This window comes from Lepidothrix coronata, unplaced genomic scaffold, assembly GCF_001604755.1.
Source record: "Lepidothrix coronata isolate B3197 unplaced genomic scaffold, Lepidothrix_coronata-1.0 Scaffold79, whole genome shotgun sequence".
NCBI classification, from domain to species: Eukaryota; Metazoa; Chordata; class Aves; order Passeriformes; family Pipridae; genus Lepidothrix; species Lepidothrix coronata.
In genome coordinates this window covers 2,947,263-2,964,230 of record NW_016690259.1, presented here as the reverse complement: position 1 = coordinate 2,964,230, position 16,968 = coordinate 2,947,263, and the positions used below count along the sequence as shown (strand labels likewise).

The 16,968-nt window shown below is 39.7% G+C and overlaps 1 protein-coding gene across 2 annotated transcripts in view; it reads right to left on the bottom strand.

The window, feature by feature from the left end:
* ZNF827 (zinc finger protein 827) overlaps positions 1-16,968 on the bottom strand; it is a 103,493-nt gene that overhangs the window by 19,460 nt on the left and 67,065 nt on the right. For both annotated transcript variants that reach the window (XM_017820136.1, XM_017820137.1), the window contains exons 6-8: positions 16,350-16,598; positions 15,573-15,630; positions 11,051-11,154 (exon numbers count right to left, since the gene is read on the bottom strand). In XM_017820136.1, the coding sequence (XP_017675625.1) occupies positions 11,051-11,154; positions 15,573-15,630; positions 16,350-16,598 (411 nt within the window). The remainder of the gene's footprint in view (positions 1-11,050; positions 11,155-15,572; positions 15,631-16,349; positions 16,599-16,968) is intronic.

Sequence of the window (16,968 nt, the reverse complement as noted above, 5' to 3'; positions counted from 1 at the left end):
TCCAAACGCAGACAGAGTCCCTCTTCCTGAGCCGACTCACATGAAAGAATTAACACAAGATGAACAAGTAACTACAAACATTTGGCCAGATCCACCTTTACCTGTTTCAGCAAGCTGCTTATGGTTGCTGCTGTGAAAGAAAACATTCTTACTGCTTTTATTGCAGATTCCCTGAGTGATAAGCAGTGAATCTGCCATTGCCTTGGAGCCCTTAACTCACTCTTTTTAGATATTCACATCTCTCCTTGCTCTCTCTCCTATCACCAGCACATCCATCCCTGCAAAGCATCCTTTCTTTCTGCATAATTCTCCCATCTGCTTGGGTTGCAATTTCAGGGCACCAGTGAGGACCATGACTGCCCCAAACTCAACTAAAACACCCAGCAACAACTTAGGGCAAATTTTTACTCTGATTGAAATCATGCTGTAGAAGAAAAAAACCCCAAACTTGTCCTCAGCTTTGCTTAGATTATTTTTAAACAAAAGTCATTATATCCATCTATCCATCTGTCGAAATAGCTAATGAATTCTATATCTAATTTACTCTTAGGCAGACAAATGTTATAGAAGACAAACTTGTACAAGGCAAGATAGGTGAGGTCTGGAGAATCCCAAGGTAACTCTAAAAAGAAATGTCAGGAGTGATGTGTTCCGATTTTTTTGCAGAGCAAGAAAAGTAATTTTAAAACCCGTCTTTCTATTTCATGTTGATCTTGCATTTGGAAAAGTTTCATATTCAGGAAACAGTCTGATTCAATGCTGATGTTCAAGTTTACAAAAGATTCTGATATTAAGAAAGACAAAAGAGGTTATGAAACTAGAGATGGGTTTGAGTAAGATGCAGAGTCTAAAACACAGCATGCTGAGTATCTATAAACCAAATACCTCATCTAGCAAGTCTCTCTGAAGAGGTTATTTAATCACCATTATACCTTTGCTACTGAATTGATATCACAGAATTAGAGCTGGAAGGGTCCTCAGGAGGCCAGGTTGTCTCTCCCTCACCTGAAGACACACCAGCCGCACACCAGACTTACCCATCAGTCCCAACAGGTGCTTGTCTAACATTATTTTAAAAACTCTCCCATGACAGGGGTTCCACAGCTTCCTGTGACATTTGTGCCAGTGCAAAACCATCCCATTGCTAGAAAATTTTACTTGGTGTTTAACTTCAATCTCCTCTGCTGTCATTTAGGTCTGTTATTCCTTATTCTGCTCACATTAACACAGGCAAGGTTTATTATTTTCCTCTCAAAGTTGTCATTTTACATATCTGAATGCCATTATCATGTCTTCCCTCTTTTCTTCTCCAGACTAAATAAATTGGCAAAACTCTTAAACCTCTATGCACAGCTTATGTTTTCTAAACCTCTGACCACTGCTGTTCTCCACATTGTTCTTGGATTACAGAGCCCAAAATTGAACTCGGGGGCTCCAGCTGCAGAGCAGAATTACCAAGTCTGCCTTACATTCCCAACATCTCAGTCGGATGTTTGCCCTTTCTGCAATGCCTACAATGTCAGCTTTACACACAGTGTCTGACCAAGACTAATCCACATCCCTCCCTTAAGCTGCACTTAAGGGCATTCATCCCTCCCCTTTGTGGCACTCCCCATTCCCCCAGGCACAAGAGTTTGTCCTCACTGCATTGGCTGCTATTTTTCAGGCTGTTTCTTCAGTTCCTCAAGGTAAGACTGAACTCTAGTTCTGTCCTCTGAAGTGCTTATGGCACGTCTGTGCATGGTGTCACCCAGACATTTAATAAACAGGCCTTCTCTTCCATCAACCACAACATCAATAAAAGGAATGATGAATACCAGAGTGAGCAAAGACTCTTTCAGAGCTGCATGTGGTCCCTAGGGTTTGACAGCTACACTTCACCACATAGTTACAGTTGTGCCTACTCTTGGTTTCCCTGTTTACTATAGGCATGATGTGGGAGGCAGCCCCCAAAGCCTCATTCAACTCAAGAGGTCATTAGCTGTTGTTAAGACTTCTTTCCGTACAAATCTCCAAGCTGGTTACAGTTGTCCTTCCTGAAGCCAACGTGTTATTTTGCTGTTTTCCCTTCTTCCTTTCCTAAAACCCACTTCGTGGTCATTCTTGTCCCAAATTATCTTCTGTCACCTGCATCAAAACACAGGTCCCAAGAACTTGCTGGACAGCCCTGAGTTGTCCCACATTCACTTCCCAGAAGAAATACATGGTAGACAAAAATCCCACATTTCTCAATGAGTACTTTGGATGAGTGTAGCTGCTCAGGAAACCCTTCTCAAATTTGACCTCCACTTGTGTTATATATTTACAAATATTTATAGCAACAATTATTTTACTTTTTAAAATGTCATTTGCTATTGAGTAACTATTAGAGATTCAGAAAACTTATCAAAAAATGATAAGAGATGCCAAAATCTGCTGTTTGAAAGGGTAAAAAAATTCAAATGCTAAGTTTTATTTGTCACATGGGATGAAACTGTTAACTTTGGTCATTTTGGTTTGGATTTCATGCTGGTGATATTTCTCAACAGCTTTTGTTTTGCTGGGTTTAATGAAGGGGGTTTATTCTAAATGAAACCAGAAGGTATTTATTTTGAGTGAAATTACTTTGTTTTTCTGTCCTTTACCATAAGTTGATTGTGCTTTAGGAGGAACAAACACAAAAGGGAAATGAAATAAAAAATTAGTATTTTTGTCTGTATGAGAAGACTGCACAGTATGAGAGGGAAAATAAAATTTATCCTGCATAGAGGCAGCCCATAATAACACAAGAAACACAAGTTTTCAGACAGATGTGAAGTGCCTTTCGAGGCAGCCATTAGACATGGACCTGAATGTGTGTCTTTCTATTTGTACTAATTAATGCCTTTCATCTTGAAGGTCCTGTAAACAATTGGCAAAATAATTAGTGCAGCAAACTCCATATGCCCACAGCAATTCATGCAAAGCCCTGCTATTTAGCCTGTGCTTCATCAAGAGAGAGACTGGCCAACTGACCGGGAGTTTCACAGGTTCCTCAGAAGGATCTCATCACATTCCCCTCAGTTGCTGTGGGAATGGCCAATAAATACTGATTGCTGAAAAAAACCTAAGGCATGAACAACTATGCACATGCTGCACATTTCACTTCTATTTTAGCCAGAGAACACACCGTGCCTGCTGGAGCAAGAGGCCATTTGATGCTTTGAAGTGGTTTGTTCTGTGTAATAATATTTTCCGTTCTGAGAGGGACTTCACTAGTTATGAAAACTATGTGGCTGCTCAGGACATAGTCTCTATTACTGTGCCACAGATCTGCAACACACATGCACAAGATGCAAACCTGCTTGGCAGCAGACCCAGAAAAAGCTGCAAAGGAAACGCAATGCTGTAATCAGTTGCAGCCAATGTGTGGTTATGATCCCATGAAATGAACCGGGAATTTGGAACCCTCTGCTCGATGGCTGTGGTGCCGAGTGGTTGTCAAGGCAGCTGGGTGCACAGAGAGGGAAGGCTGCACCCAGGCAGACAGTCGTGGGAATCTGAAGACAGGATGCGACAGATAAAAAACATGCTAGAGCCAGAACTGCTATCATGCAGTTTAGCACTGAATTATGTTGAACAAATTCTGCAAAATCTGTCTTGCTTTGGAGAACTGTGCCAAGCACGGCCCACTTCTAGAGCAGTCCAACTATCTTAACTTCCTAGAATCACTTTCCACAACTCGCCAGCTATCTGTCTCTTGCTATCAGACTGCAGAGAGCCACCACGATGGCTCACAGTCTTCTAGAGAGCACAGTGTCCACCAGTCAATGTGTACCCACAGGGCATTCTCTTTGTGTGAGGAATTAAAGTAAATTGGATGTTAGAGATGAGGAACTAAAATCAGTTACTCAAATCAATCTGCCACTCTGTCACAAAAACTTTCCGTCCATCAGCTTCAGCTGTCACACAGGTTGGATTTGTCAGAGGGACATCTCTCCAATACTCTTTTTTCATGCATCTGCATGGATTTTTATACAAACATACATACACATGCACACCCGTGCATACACATACACAAAAAGAAGAGTATCTGGTTGAATCTTAAGCCAAGCCAAGTACAAGAAGAAGAATAAAATTAAAAGGTCGCTTTTGAGGACTGAGAGAACCTACCATTGTGTTCTCTGGGTAGTGACAACTGTGTGGCATCTACCTCCAGTGCCGCTTCCACCGAGCACATTTCACAGAAATACCAAGATAGAAAGGAACAGCAGGACCAAGTGCCTGATGGAGCATGCCTCGGGAGCGAATTAAGTGCCACTCTCACTTTTCCACCCTGCCAGGAAGCCAATAGGGGTCAGGCACTCTCATCATCAGGAAAATGAAGGGGATATCTAATGTCTTGGGTGGGCAGAGCTCATAACTCAGACCAAAACTGAAAGCAAATAAAATGATCATAAGCACTAATAATGCTTATGCTTATAAGCAAGAGGGGAAAAAAAAATCACTTTGTAAGCCAATTCACATGCATGTGCACTCCCCCTTTGCAACTACACTGGCAAAAAAAATTGCTGTTCCATCACAGGGACAGAAACAACTGCCAAGAACTGGAAATATTCTTTTAGACTTTCAAAGAAGTCTGAAGTCTGGCAAATATGATTAAAGAAATGGAGAATCTGTCATACAAGGATAGCCTGAGAGAGCTAGGGCTGTTTGGCCTGGAAAAAAGGTGACTTGGTGATATCTTTCCAACCTGTATGAATACCTGATGTGGGGGGACTAAGAAGGTAAAGTCAGGCTCTTCTTAGTGATGACAGTGGAGAGGAGGCAGGGACATAAATTAAAACACAGAAAATTCCATTTAAACATAAGAAAACACTTTTTTTTATGGTGAGCGAGGTCAAACACAGGTTGCCCAGAGTCTCCATTCCTGGAGATATTCAAAACCTGACTGGATATAGCCTTGAGCAACAAGCTAACTCTGCTGTGAGGAAGTGGTGGAACTAGACTTCATACCTCAACCATTCTGTGATTCTCTCAAAAATAATATTCTGCAGGTTCTGCTGCCCTGAATGAATTAGAAATCAATTGCTTGTAATCATACTCTTAAACCCTAGCTTTCCTTTACAAATTCTAGCTTTTAGGACTGCGAAGAAAGCCTTCCTACAGTAAACAGAGGATTACTCACAATGTGAGGTTAGAAGCTTTTTTGGCAGATGTAAGCAAACAACTATAAGAAGGTGTGAATCATTCTAATTAACTCCATGGGTGCATAGCTGGGAAGCTACACAAGGGCAATTTAAATGCCAACATTTCATCTGATCACTTTAGCAGAAATCCTCAAGGTTTGTGTGATTCAGAGTCCCCTAAGACCTAAGGACATTTTCCAGGGTGACAGAAGTGGCAACAGTCCCCTACACAGAAATTGAACCCTCAAGCTGTCCCTTCATTTCTGCAGTGTGGTTACAGTGGTCTCAGGGACATTGTAAGGTTAAGTTAAAAGGAGAAAGTCTAGCAGCAGGCTAAAAGAGACCAAGAAAGGTAACTATCACCAGCAACATGGGAAGAAATGGCAACTGTGGCTGGATTCACTCTAATCTTATACTCAATAAAGTCATATTGACTTTAAAGCATCTTTAAAAAGGAATTAGGCAGGAAGATACATGCAAACTCATATTAAATAATGTGGTATCTGCACAACATCACCAGCTTGATTATTTATCACATTCAAGTGATAAATGATTCAAACTCTAAACCGTCAGGAGGTATTTTCCAACTACACTAACAGAAGAAAGTAAAGAAGATTAAGCGCAGTCACAGACACATCAGTCTCACAAATGCTGAAATTTCACGTGGCCAAAAGGTACAGCCTTGCCTTTGCTCTGCTCACACCCCAACATTCCCCCAAATTCTCAGGAAAAAAACCCAGGAGATTAGCTCACTGCTTCCCCTGATCTGGCTGACAATGTGGCCACACAGATGTTAGTACTGCTGTGCTGGAGAATGTGCAAAGAGGAGGCCTTGGGAGCAGGCAGGTGTTCACCTCTAAGTGAAAAGGATGGTGTGAGTATGAACAGGAACAGGAGAAAGGTGTGCTGAATAGCATGTAGTTCTGAAAATACTGGAAACTTTGTTACACATATTACCTCAGTTCAGTAAGCATAAAGATGGGAAAATGTCACTAATTCCATGAAAGAACAACTGACAGTACCAAAATCCCAAAACTTCTGCGCTATGTTTCCAGATTTCTACTGAACTAAGTATCGTGCTACTGATTCTGGACATTTCTGAATAAGAAGAATGGCCTATCTGTCATCTTACAGGTCAGTAAAGAGTGTGGACACACATGACAGAGGAGGCTCTGATGCATTTCAGAAAGGTACTAGAGCACAGAAGATTTACTGGCTTTGTTTTATTGAAACAAACACCACCAGTAAATTTAGCTGTGGCAAAATTTAATAAACGAGGGCTATTTATGGACTATAACTCCCCAAATCCTATATAGTCCAGTTCCAAAAGTTTATTTTAGCCATGTGAAATTCATTTCACGACCATCAAAATTACAGCTTTGCAAGTAGTAGTAAATTTACACAAAAAGATGTTGTTTGTTTTTTGGGTTTTTTTGTTTTAAATTTAATCCACTACAGATGGGATTGTTTCAATATTTAGTGCTGTCAGTGTACATGAAGGAGAATACCAGGTCATTGGTGAACAGGAGAGAAAATAATGAAATATTATGTGACACACAGATATACATGGAGAAAAAACACTCCCAAAAACCCATGGCTAGAGTTTTCACCAATATTAATGAACCAGACAGAAATGGAATAGGGAATATCACTCATCTGGATTTCATGAAGGCAGGTTTGATTTGCAGAAGTCAATGACATAGTGGAAAACTATTAAAACACATTAAAGATTGGCTAAGGGTCAGGAACATCAGCATAAGATCAGGTTTTTAATTTATCTAGTGATCTGAACTGAACTGGATAGTCTGACATAAAACCAAACTCTATTCTGTCAAAAGAAGAGTCTTATAAAACAGAAGATAAAGTGTCCTTTTAAAGTGACTGTTTGAAATGAAAATATTAATTTCTTCTCCCTCACTTTTGCTAGGGTAGAAAAGGCCATTTTGCTATTCTTACAGGGGACAGATGAAATTATTGAATTGTTTTGGATTTGGCTTTGTATTAGATATTACTTTGATACTATGGTAATTTTTGAGCAAAGTGAGTTTGATTAATGTGGACATCAAAACTATTTTATTTCCATTTTTGAGTAAAAGTGAGCTTATCTGGACAGTAATACTAATAAAGAAATGTGTTATTAACATACAAAATGCCTGAAAAAGTAAGGGGAGCAATTCCCCACATCTACAGACTATAGGAAACAACTTTCTTCCCTTCTCAGAGTATTAGGAATTCACCACAGATTATCAGGGAGATACCATGACTTCTATGGGTCTGATGAGTCCCTTTCTGACAGCTGTTGGAGATTTCACTGTTATTTCCTTGGGTACCAGACCTAACAGCTTACCCATGAGAATTGACCTTCCTGCCTGTGATACTGCTGCTGATCAGGAATACTTCACCTTTATTTCAGGCCAAATCCATCAATATATCATTACTTATTTAGTGGGGGGGTTTTGGTTCTTTTTGGTTTGGCTTGTTGTTTTTTTCTCTCCACTAAATGCTCTGATCACTGCATTACTTTCACACATCTTTTAATAATCTTTCCTAATTATTTTGTACTCCTTGGGGATCTTATACACTTAATGCCCTACAAAGAGTGCTTTTCCACTTAAATACACAACGTTGCAATTTTCTTATAAAATGGCTATGAAGGGAAGTGGTTTGCACAGAGGAGGCCACTAAGCTTAAATCTCAATGACTGAACTTTGTACCCACTGTACTCAAAAATACTCTTTAATAGCTTTAACACAAAAAACCCGAAGCAGAATTGCATTAATGAAAGCAATATCAATATGCGGAGATTTCACAGTATTAAAGAAATAATCTTGAGAGCTAGAATAACAAGTGAAACAATTCAGATTACAAGGTCATATGCCTAGAATATAGGAACAGGAATTTCTGTTGCATGCTGAAATCATCAACTGAAATTATAAAGGAAAGAAAAAACATGTTACTATTTGATTAGCAAGAGAGTCATCAGCATGTTCTAGTTACAAAGGAGAGGCATTTCTAATATACATATAGAAGATTGCATGTCACTGAAAAAGTCACTGGTAAAACCTCCTATGAAAGAGCATATATAGTTCTGCCTAATCATATTTGCAGAAATTAGTTTCCCTAAACAGAGGCAGAAATAGGCTAGGAAATGGAAACCCTATCATACCAGAAGAGACTAAAAGACACTGGCTGGCTTACTTTTCCAAGATGAAGATAGGATTAGAGGAATGCAAGATGGCACATGAGATGGTGAACATCACAAGGGAGAATTATCAAAGCTGAAGGACAACACTGGTAAAACAACAAAAGCAGAACTTGCTGTGAATAAATTTAGGCTGAAAAGAGAATGGTCCCAGCTCTTCAAAGAATGAGCTTCTGAAACGGCATCCTCATACAAATATAAGGGCAACGGGGTTTAAGATGGAGCTTGGTAATGAATAAGATTGCATAATGCCACCTATTACAGAAAAGAATTGAATCTGATACATGAAATATCTTACTGTCCTATGTTCCTGTCACTTTTCCCAATTCCTCTGCAGCTAGGGTGCAAAAAAGTCTGCAGACAGAAAGCTGGCAGGAGTCTGGGGATACAACCGCCCATAGTGGTGTCTTGCTTGAAAAGAAGCACCGTGTACACGGGGTTCCACCAAGGCCACCCAGACCAAGTGGCAGCACAGCCTTCCCTGTGCCACTCTGCCTGCCTGAGCCAAGGCTGGCTGCAGAGAGCCAGCACAGAGCAGCAGCTCAGGACCCAGACTTGTGCACCAGACTCTGCTGGATGTGGTGACAGGAGCACGGAGTCGCACTGTTTGACATGGACACTGCTTAATGAACACTCTTGGCCATTAGCAGTTAATCTGCTTGGATTTTAGTTGATGGCTTGAAGGTGACACTGAACTTGGCATTTCCTGTCATTTTCTCGTGCTGTTCTTTTCTGCTTCTTACTGTCCTGTTTCAGGGACAAAGTAACCCAACCCAACTGAAAGCACTTTTCCATGGGAGACCACATGCGCATTTTCACAGCGTTTTCTGTAAGACCTTTTACAGTTCTTTGTTGCTTTTCCTTTATGCTGCTCTTTTAAGGGATAAAGTTTCCTCTGCGCTATTTCTTCTTGCAAGGCTGACACTAGTAGGAAATTTACCTGAGTGTATTCTGCTGTTCTTTTACATGAATATCATAGTTATAACCGATTAAAAATTTAAATCACATTCTTGGTGCTACTGTGAAGGTGCACTTCAGGTCCAAGAATTTGTTATGAAGCTGAGAAAAAAACAACATATTTGGAACGATGGAGTTGTTCCAAAAATAAAAATGCAGAAAAAAACACTGGCATTTTAAAAATTTTCAATATATATGCTCCTATTATATAACAAGAGTCTTATCACCACAATGTGTTATAATACACAGACCTATCAAGGTAATACTTATATTCCGTAGAACAGATTGTGGAGCAGCATAAGCATACAAAAACCCAGTTCCTCAGAAGCCATTCTAACACTCCAGGATGATCTAACCAACTAGATACTTTACATCTTTTAAGCAGAAGATCAAACATGTCACCAAAACCCATCCACAGTTCTAGTAGCCTCACTTAAAACGAAGTCTTAGAGAGAATTAAAATTGCATTCATCTTGCTATGATGTAAGACTATTGCTGCTAGAGGCCACGTCCTCTGAGGTATTGAGCACTGCCTGAGGAGTCTATGAGTTCTCATCTTTCATCTGGGCATATGGGCATATGAATATTCCATGCTATGCCAAGGTCAAAAGCCAGGATTGAAGTGCTAACCTGGTTTATATTTTAATACTTAAAAGCACCACACCCGATCTGGTTCTCCTCACCTAGAGTTAAAAAATCCACTACTTCCTTGCAGAACTGTGTCTGCAGCTAGCCTGAAGACCCTTGTCCTTATGCTACAATTTTTTTTCTTCTTGCTCTGCATATTTACCCTTAGACAGCATCTAGCTCTTACCCTCATCTGCCACTTCACAAGCTGTCAAATGACTATTCAAGCATTAAAAAAAATGAAGGGTCTGTTAAGTCGTAAATTAAATGACAGTCTATAGCTGAAAATTAGCAGTAACGTGCCCAAAACTTTATTGATTGCTAAGAAAAGGTGAATAACCCCCCCTATGGCTGACTGTGTAATTACTGACCTTTAGAACCCGAGAGCTATTAATTTAAGAAGAGATAGCAGTGAACTAGCAAACGAGTTATTTTCCAACAGGACAGTAAAGGCACGTATCAAGTTTTTGCATGTGTTCAGTGCGACCTTGAATAGTACTGTTACATGCCTATATTTTCCATTTTAATGTAGAATAAATCCCAAGCTACATCTGGACATAAAATGCCTGTCAACTAGTTCAGAAGATCCATGGGAACGTACCCACAGATAATGTACTGAGGCTTTTCAGTACATTTGAAGAACTCCACATCCTTCCAGAAAGGTTCTAAATTACTGCTAAAGGCAGGAAAATTGTATTGCCAAGCTCAGCCACCCTGGTACATGTACTGCAAACATTTCATCTGTACTCTGAGAGATGGAAATGGCCAGGAACAGGAGAAGAGCAGACAGGAATTCGACATCAGTACAGTTCCTTTACACTGGGGATACACACACACAACCCCCCTCCCCCAACCTCTGTTGGTACTGTTGAGTTTAATCTGTTATAGACTATTGCACCATTCATAGAAATAGTAGTCTAAAGACTATTTGTGCAAATGCTTCAGCAGTATTTAACTTTTTTCTTTTTCTTTTTAATAATAAGCACTTATGGAGAGATAGTTGCCTTTTGACAAGTGAAATACATTTTAAGAGCATTGGTCAGGTGGTGGAGTTTACAGTAAAAAAATTTTAAAAAGATACATTAACTGGAAGTAATGAAAGAAAAAGGTGTCTGACCTGATGCAGACGTCCTTCCATGAAGAGTAGTTTCATTAGGCAGGAGATCTTTTGAGTTGGAAGTGAATGGTGATTGTCTAAATGTGTCTTCAGAAAAGAAAGGGCTATAGGAAAAAACAAGATGCCTTTTTTTAAAGAAAACAGCAGTTAACAGAAGAAGTAAATACGACTTTTGACCCCAGCATCTTAATGTTATACAGAATTCATGCTGAAAAATAGGCAGACCATGAGGCAAGTTGTGGAGAAGCAGAATGCTTTAGTAAAATTGCACCTCAGAGTGAAAACTGAAGTCCTCACAGAAGTCTTTTAGCTACATTTCAACATCTTAGATTTGCTATATATCACAATTCAATATGGATCATTAAAATTAACACTTCAGAAATTTATACTGTCATATCTGGAGAAGGCAATCAGAAAAGGTAAAAAATATTATTTAATAATCTGAGGCATACAGCAGTTATCTTTAAAACAAAAAACTTTTCAAATTTTAGGTTAAGATGCTTAATAGCTCTATTCTGACTTGGCATTCCACGAATGAAATTAACTCCATGAGTTTAATTTTTACAGCAGGAAACAATTCATATAACCTAAATGAATGGGTACTTCCCGAAGAGTATTAACTACAAAAATTATCAGCTACTTGATTCCAAAAAGCATATCTGCTTTGATTTTATTTAATAGTCAGGAAAAAGTTAATTTCATAGTGAAATGGCATTTCTGTTGAAGTATTTGTTTTCTACTCAATTAAAGATTGTAACAGAAATAAGAATTTCTTGTCTACAGTACAGACAGACATAGGGAAGAGGTACATAAAAAAATAAAAACGGAAAATGACAGTATTTCTTGGAAAACTGTTTTCTAAGGCAGTGTATTCCATCTGCATGCAAACTACCAATTTCTTCTAAGCAAAGTGAGAATTACATTAAATCTGATCTTTCTCAGATAGAGAATCCTTAACAGGCTGGTGTATAGTAGGTGTTCTAAAGGTTCAAGGCAGGAGGCCAGATCATTTCTGCAGCCTGTTCTTATTCAGTAACGAAATCCAAGAACTTTTTCAGGATAAAGAACATACTACGAGGTCTTATGAACCATTGCACAGTGGGTAGCCCAGACTCAGAAAGTACATGCCAGCAGCACCAACCAAGTTGACCCTACCAGTCCAGATACCCAAGGTGTCTGTCTAAATGATGGCACTTGCCTATGTTGTCCCTTATGCAGTTTTTCTGCAGAGGGGGAACAACGTGTTCTCCACCAAGTCACTTGTATTCTCAGTCAGATCTCATCTGCCTTTGGGAAAGTTGATGATTAGTTAACTTGATCATGAAACACTTCTGGCAATCACATTGTTTACTTTCTCATTAAGTCTTTTTGGACAGTAACTGCGAACAGTCAACCTTAGGTTGTGCTGAAGGGTAAGGCATGAAGTTGCCCCAGACCTGAACAGCTCAGTGTATGCTGATAGCTGAACAATGCATAATACTCAAGAAAACAAGTGAACAGGATAAAACAAAACGGCTCCAACCCATATGTGCAAAACTTAACTTCTTCCAAGACTCACACTCCCACTCAGGGGTGACATAATACGAAACAGACTGACACTGTATAAAAATATGGCACGATTTATTGCAACATTCCTCTCACTGGTTTAATAATGATTTGAAAGAAAAACATCAATAAAAAATGTTTTATTACTATTGTAACTCTTCAAAATCTTGTAATCCACTCAGGTTTCCTTCTTGGTCGTCCTGTTTGTGCCTGAGATTCAGTCACTGGGACAGTGCTCATTGCTGGTTCTACGCAAAATGGATGACGCAGGGCTTATCTATTTCAGGCTAGGCCATATATCATGAGCAGGTTGCTGCAGAAGGTTGCATGGTGGCGATATATATCCCAAGGATTTCCCTCTCTGCCATCGGCCTCTGGTGAATTACAGAACCATCCTTGGATACCTCTTTTCTGCCTTCCTCTAGAATGGCAGCTGCGTCTCTTCACTGTTGGCCCTATTATTATTTCTATTTCAGCAGATATGTCCCCCAATTTCCAGTGCAAAGTATGGAGGGAGGAGCTCCTGCTTCATAGTAAGAAATAACATAAATTGTTCTCAATCACTGTGCAAAGTCCTTTCTGATGAAGATTAAGCTTTAGGATTTTGTTTTTCCTCTGGCTGCACTTTTCCAGTTTCATGGCTACACAGTTCTCTAGATGAAAGAAACTTATCTTGGCATCTTACGCTGGCGTACTCACTTCCAGATCACTTTTGCTTCTCCACTTTGTCTTCTTATCACAGATGGCAGGCTCTACCATCTCACTCAGCCATTGAACTGTGAGGAATCCTTGCCAGTTTCGGCTGCTTAAGCAAAGTCATATGGAAGTATGTGCTCGCAAAGTCCAGGAATACTCACAGGAGGAACAGCAACAGATAGGTGACAGTTAGAAATGTTAATAAGGAATAAGACAGCAAAAAGTGCCTGTGTACCCCATCTTGCTGGGTTTTGCTGATTTAAGACTCACCAATGACACAGCTTAATCTTTCTGCTCCCCAGTTACTTACAAGTGGACAACACTGACCTCACCTTGGCTCTCTGCAGCTGTCAGCAAATTTCACACAGCAATTGTGATTCAAATGCCTTTTTGTCATTACTCCAGATGTGGGTTGGTGAGCCAAACTGCAACACCACATGTTTTCTTAATGCAGTCCAAGTGCCTCTATCCTCCACTGGCTGCTCCATCACATTCTATTTTTGAGAAGGCGTCATACCCTCACCAGTAAAGACTTCCAGCTGTTTGGGTTTGGGTGGGGTTTTTTTTGGCAAGGTCTTTCAAGTCAATCTGTTTGAACTAGCAGGAGTTAGTAGACTGACTCACTTCCCCTTTAGAAGCTCACCTCATTCATGTCTTCTTCTGTTGATAAATAGGCGAGATAAGAAAAGCACTCAGAAAAACTGAAGCAGGCACTCAGCATTTTGTGCCCTGATAGGTAGCAGCCATTATAAGGACATCTCAGTAAAACTCAGCACAAGTTTGACAACAGCCAACTCTGCTACCCTCTTAAAAGCTGGCAGCCAGAAGAAGGGGAAGTTATCCTTGAGCTATCCTCAACCTTACCAATTTGAATTATCTTTGATAGATCCAAAAGTAGTTCTGGATTCTCACACCAGTCCTGCTGGTAACATCATGAGACACTGAAATCTATTTTCAACTATTTGTCACCCCTTCTCTGCAATGCACACTGGATGGTTAATGAGCAGTTGGGCAATATGTGCATTTATCTCCATTTGTATCTCAAGCTTATGCTTTTTAAGTAGTCACAGAAATGCTATGCAGGCTGCATATCCCACAAATTCCCAAACTAGCAAATATGGGAAGCATTCACTGTTACCAGAAGCTAAATGCTCAATTTCATTATCTTTCAACTTGTAACATAAAAAAGTCCCTGATGTACATTTACTGAGTTGGTCAGTTTATTAAAAACAAATTATTTATTTATTGCAAGTACCATGAATGAATGTGATAGGCCTAGAAATTTAGGGACAATATATTTTAGAGATCTTTTCTTTGCAACTGAAATGCTTTTTAATTCTGTCTGGACAAGGTTGTTTAAAGTTAGCAGGCACTGAACACTCTGGGAACTTCTGTAGAAGGGGCTGCAGAGGCACTGAAAATCCGACTCTATCTTTGAAGGAATTCTTCATCACTTCAGTGTGCTCAGTGTCCAACCCATCCAAAATAATTAGGGAACTTTCAGGTAGGAAATAAATGTATCCTTACCAATTCCTGCCTGCTCCTCATCATGGGCACCTAAGCCTCTAACAATTCCAGCTACCACTTATTGCATGAGCTTTGAATACTCCCACAGAGACACCTCACCTTGCAGCTCACATACATGTAGACAACTCACGGGCTTGTTCCCAGCCATGGCACTGTTAAGTGCATATTTCTTTAACAGCACATGCTACAACTGGATCATGTTTTTAATTCCTGGATAATTTAAATTGTGTTAATGTGACTGCAATCTTTAACAATCTTTAACAAATGTTTTGATAGTACAGTCTTGCTTTTAAAAAGTCATCCCTAGAACGTACTGAGATGACAGAAATACCAAACTAAAATTTTTCTAAAGAAATCAAGTTTGACAGTAGACAATCAAAATCACCTCTTCTTACATTGGTCCATGTCTTAAAATCCAGCTTTCAGCTTGGTCTGCACTCAAGCACTGCACATACCATGCAGTTTCTATTAAGTTTCAGTTTTTGTTGAAAAAAATAGAATAAATAATTCTTAAAATGATGTGTGAATACTTGATCAGAGGAGAACAGTCATTTTGGCCCAAAGGGCTTTAACTCTAAGCAATCAGCTCTGTAGTTGTAATTTTTCAGATATAGGTTACATTACTCATGAAAATATCTTACATTTATAGTATCAGGTCACATTTGCAGGAGACAGACACATTTGAGTTCACAAGGCAAAATGAAGCAATGTTATCTACAGAACAGCTTTGCAAATAACAATGGACTGTACTTACCTGGCTGTAGTTCTGATGGTGTTGTCTTTATTGTGGTTGTGCTCTTTGCTCACCTTTTCTGCAGAGGAACATATGTGTTTTTCTGTGATTAGCATGTAACATATATTCCCCTGTCAGATTTTACTCATCCAAACTATTTTAATGCTTTCAGATAACAGCATAACCTAGAGTTGTTTAGGGTAAATGGTTCAAGCATGATTAGAGAACGGGTATGACTTTATTTAAACTAACGCCCAACACATTTTTTCAGCTTCATATATCGGTGTTAGTGTTCCATGCAAAGTGTGCAATACAAGTGTTCATTAAACAGAGTGCTGGTATCACTGCCTTTGTGTGATAGCTGAGCTTCACCTTCTCTGCCAAGAGAATTGGACAGCGCAGCCCCAGGAGCAATGCCTGCTGCAGCCACTGGCCATTTAGGCCAGTAACTGCCTATACTTGGAGTATAGGTTTCCCTGTAGTCCAAGGCCTGGATCAAACCAGTCATCACAAATGACTTAATTAGCTTTCAAAAATACAGGAGTTGAACTCTGGCTTTTCCAACTCAGCTCAAATGCTGTGAACCTGAGCTGACTGGCAGAGTGCTTTAAAGCATATGCTTACTATGGGGGACACTTGGCAAGGCTTCTGTGTTTCAAATGGGAGGGCAGAAGGGCTCTAATTCCCATTACTTTTCAGCCTTAGTGATCTCACACTTTCATAGCACCGTAATGGTTAATACAGAAGTCTCGTTTCGTTCTTTAAATTCAACTAACTGATTAGTTCCATTGCTTTTACCTGATAACTGGAAGAGCAGCTCAGATGCCATCTTCACTGATATATCTTGGCTGAATAGATTTCTTTCTGGGAGCACACGGCCTTCTGGTGCCTTCTGTATCCGTTCACTAATGTCTCTCCCTAATAAAGTGCTGTAGCCAACATTTTGGCTGGGTTGGCTGGGGGACGCTGAAGCCTGCGAGTCATGAATGTCAACTTCCATTGGTTCTTCCTTTATCTTTACCATCTGGGTTTCCTTGAAACTCTCAGCTGCAAATATGTATTTAAAGAAAAAAACAACAAACAACCACCACAATTATTTAATTAGGCTACAATTTTTCAGAGCACTCGAAGCAGGAATCACAATTACAAAGTTATAATTTGTATACCATATCGCTGCAAATGGTAAGAGAAGCAAGCAGCTGACTGCCTCAGTATTCTTCTGGCACTTATAAATAGAAGCAATCTCTTGAAAATAATTTTTCAAACTAAAGAGCAGAAAACAGTTGCATATTTGTAAACATGAGAGTTGTATCACTTTCTATGAATACTGTGTGATCACACAGCAGTTCGCGAAGCTTCATTTCTATTTAATAAATGGAGTTGCAACTACACACCAGCTCTCCTAAGGTGGGCACTG